Source organism: Neophocaena asiaeorientalis, unplaced genomic scaffold, assembly GCF_003031525.2.
Source record: "Neophocaena asiaeorientalis asiaeorientalis breed wild unplaced genomic scaffold, Neophocaena_asiaeorientalis_V1.1 scaffold251, whole genome shotgun sequence".
Taxonomy (NCBI): Eukaryota; Metazoa; Chordata; class Mammalia; order Artiodactyla; family Phocoenidae; genus Neophocaena; species Neophocaena asiaeorientalis.
The window spans coordinates 288,799-290,907 of record NW_020173377.1 but is presented as its reverse complement, the minus strand read 5'-3'; the positions used below and the strand labels follow the sequence as shown (position 1 = coordinate 290,907).

Here is a 2,109-nt window from a genome sequence, read left to right as displayed (position 1 = left end):
GGGTAGGGGTGGGGGTCAGATCTTAAAATAACTGCTTTTGTGGAAAAGACAGGTTCAGGCTAGGCTGTGTCTCTTACTATAACTATCACCATGTGTTCTTCCTCTAGCTTTCCCAATGTCCTCAGTGCTGACTGGAGGTACTGCTGTGAAAAGTCGCAGGGAGGGAAGGCATAGAGCATGCCCGTGCTGTCTCTGCCCTTGGACCCACCCACTGGCAGGCTGATCACCCCTGCAGCCTGCTTCTGTTTCAAGTAGGAGACCAGGTTCCTGAGAAGCCGCCTCTGTAGGCCTGGCTCCACCGTGGGCATCCCCTCAGTGCCAGGCCCACTGGGGGTCGCCTGTGTGGCTAGGAGCACTGCGTAGCCATTGGGGCTCCCCTGCTTGATACGTCGTGTGACCTCATCGAGCTTGGGCTGGTCCAGTCGAAGGCGCTGGGCAATCTTCAGCTGGGTCAGCTTACTCCCAGAAGTGTGGTCTTTGAGGAGACTGCTGATAACCCCCTGGTCCCCCTCTAGGATGTGCATAGATGTCGGGAAGCAGCTGTTTTTCAACACTAGAAGCCCATTCCAACCTAGCTGCAGTGTCTGGGCATACTCTGAAAGATTCTTGAGCTTTTTGGTCTCGTGTTTTGGCTCTTCAAGAGGCTTGGGCTCAGCCTCAGTGGTCCGATGATTGCGCTCGCTCTCCCGAGTCTTCTTCCCGTGGGAAGAGTCTGGAGCCTCATGATGGTGGTGGTGGCTCCGCTCCTCAGCCCCGTGTCTGCTGTTGCTGAGGGAGTTGCTGCTCGATTCCTTGGTCCCTTCACTGGAATGGTTTTCCTTGCGGCTGCGCTCAGGGGTGCGGTCAGAGCCTCGGTCCACAAGCTGCCCAGCACCCTTGGTCCTGCTCCGTTCCTCGTAAGGGGAGTGGGTTGTCCTCCCACGATCACTGGAAAGGCTCCGGCGCTTCCGCCTGTCCTCCCAGGGCTTGGGCAGGCCCCGGTCCCCATCTCCTCCCCAGCGCTCACCACTCCGGCTGCGCACTGAGCGGCTGTAGCCCTCGAGGCTGTTTCGGCGGTCAGAGCTTTTACTGGGGCTGGTCCAGTCCCCTTCCAAAAAGGTCCGGTCTCGGTCTGAGTAAAGAAGGTGTGGGGGGGTCCTATCCCTCACCCGCAGGTCGGCATCCAGGTTTCGGTGCCGGGTGTATCCATCTGGGAGCAGCTCGTAATGCACAGGGAGGGGTGAGGGCTGGTACTGCTGGGGATACCGAGTCTCCTCTGCTTTGGCAAAATCCACCCGCAGCCTGCGGTCTGGACCTCCCAAGGGAAAGCCCCTCATTTTAGCACAGGCGGCCTGGGCTGCGTCCAAGCTTTCGTACTGGATGTAAGCAAAGCTATCTCCTTTGACATGATCAATGGTCCGAATACTCCCAAAGCGGTCAAACTCCCGGGCCAGAGCCGCCAGTGAGGTGTTAGGTCCCAGGCCACCCACCCAGAGGCGAGTAGTGGGGTTGGCCTTGCCATATCCTATCTTAATGGGGTTGCGGCCAATCACCCGACCCGACATGGCCACCTTGGCCCTGTGGGCCATGTCCAGGTTCTGGAATTTGAGGAAGGCATACGCACCGCCCTGACCACGAGCGGGTCTCTTGATGACCACCTCCTCAATGATGCCGTACTTCTCGAAAGCCCGTCGCAGCTCCACCTCTGACACGCTGTGGTCCAGGTTCCCGATGAAGAGGTTGCGCGTAGCCCGCTGGTCGTCCTCAGGCATCAGGTCCTCCTCGCACACCGCCGGGTAGCCATAGGGTCGCCCGCGGTCGTCGTACAGCCCATAGTAGTCCAGGGCCCGCTCCCGGGATAGTCCTACGGCGGCGGCGGCGGCGGCAGCATCCAGGGCAAAGGCTGCAGCGACGTGGCGGGCGCGGGGCTCCCGCAGTGGCGGGGCGGCAACCGGGGACAGCGAACGCTGCTTGTACTGGTAGCCGCCGTGAAGCGGGAGGTAGCCGAGCGGGTCGGCGGGCGCTCGGGACCCGCGGGCTCGGCCCCGGGCGGCGGCGGAGGTGGCGGTAGTGGAGACGCGCGGGGCGAAGTGCCCGAAGCGCTCGGGTCTCCCGAGGCCTTGGCACCGC

The 2,109-nt window shown here is 61.6% G+C and overlaps 1 protein-coding gene across 1 annotated transcript in view; it reads right to left on the bottom strand.

Moving 5' to 3' along the window:
- Positions 1-1,888, bottom strand: part of RBM15B (RNA binding motif protein 15B) — a 5,716-nt gene extending 3,828 nt beyond the window's left edge. The window contains exon 1 of the mRNA XM_024746487.1: positions 78-1,888. Within this exon, the coding sequence (XP_024602255.1) occupies positions 78-1,751 (1,674 nt within the window). The 5' untranslated portion in view covers positions 1,752-1,888. The remainder of the gene's footprint in view (positions 1-77) is intronic.
- Between the last annotated feature and the right edge of the window lie 221 nt (positions 1,889-2,109).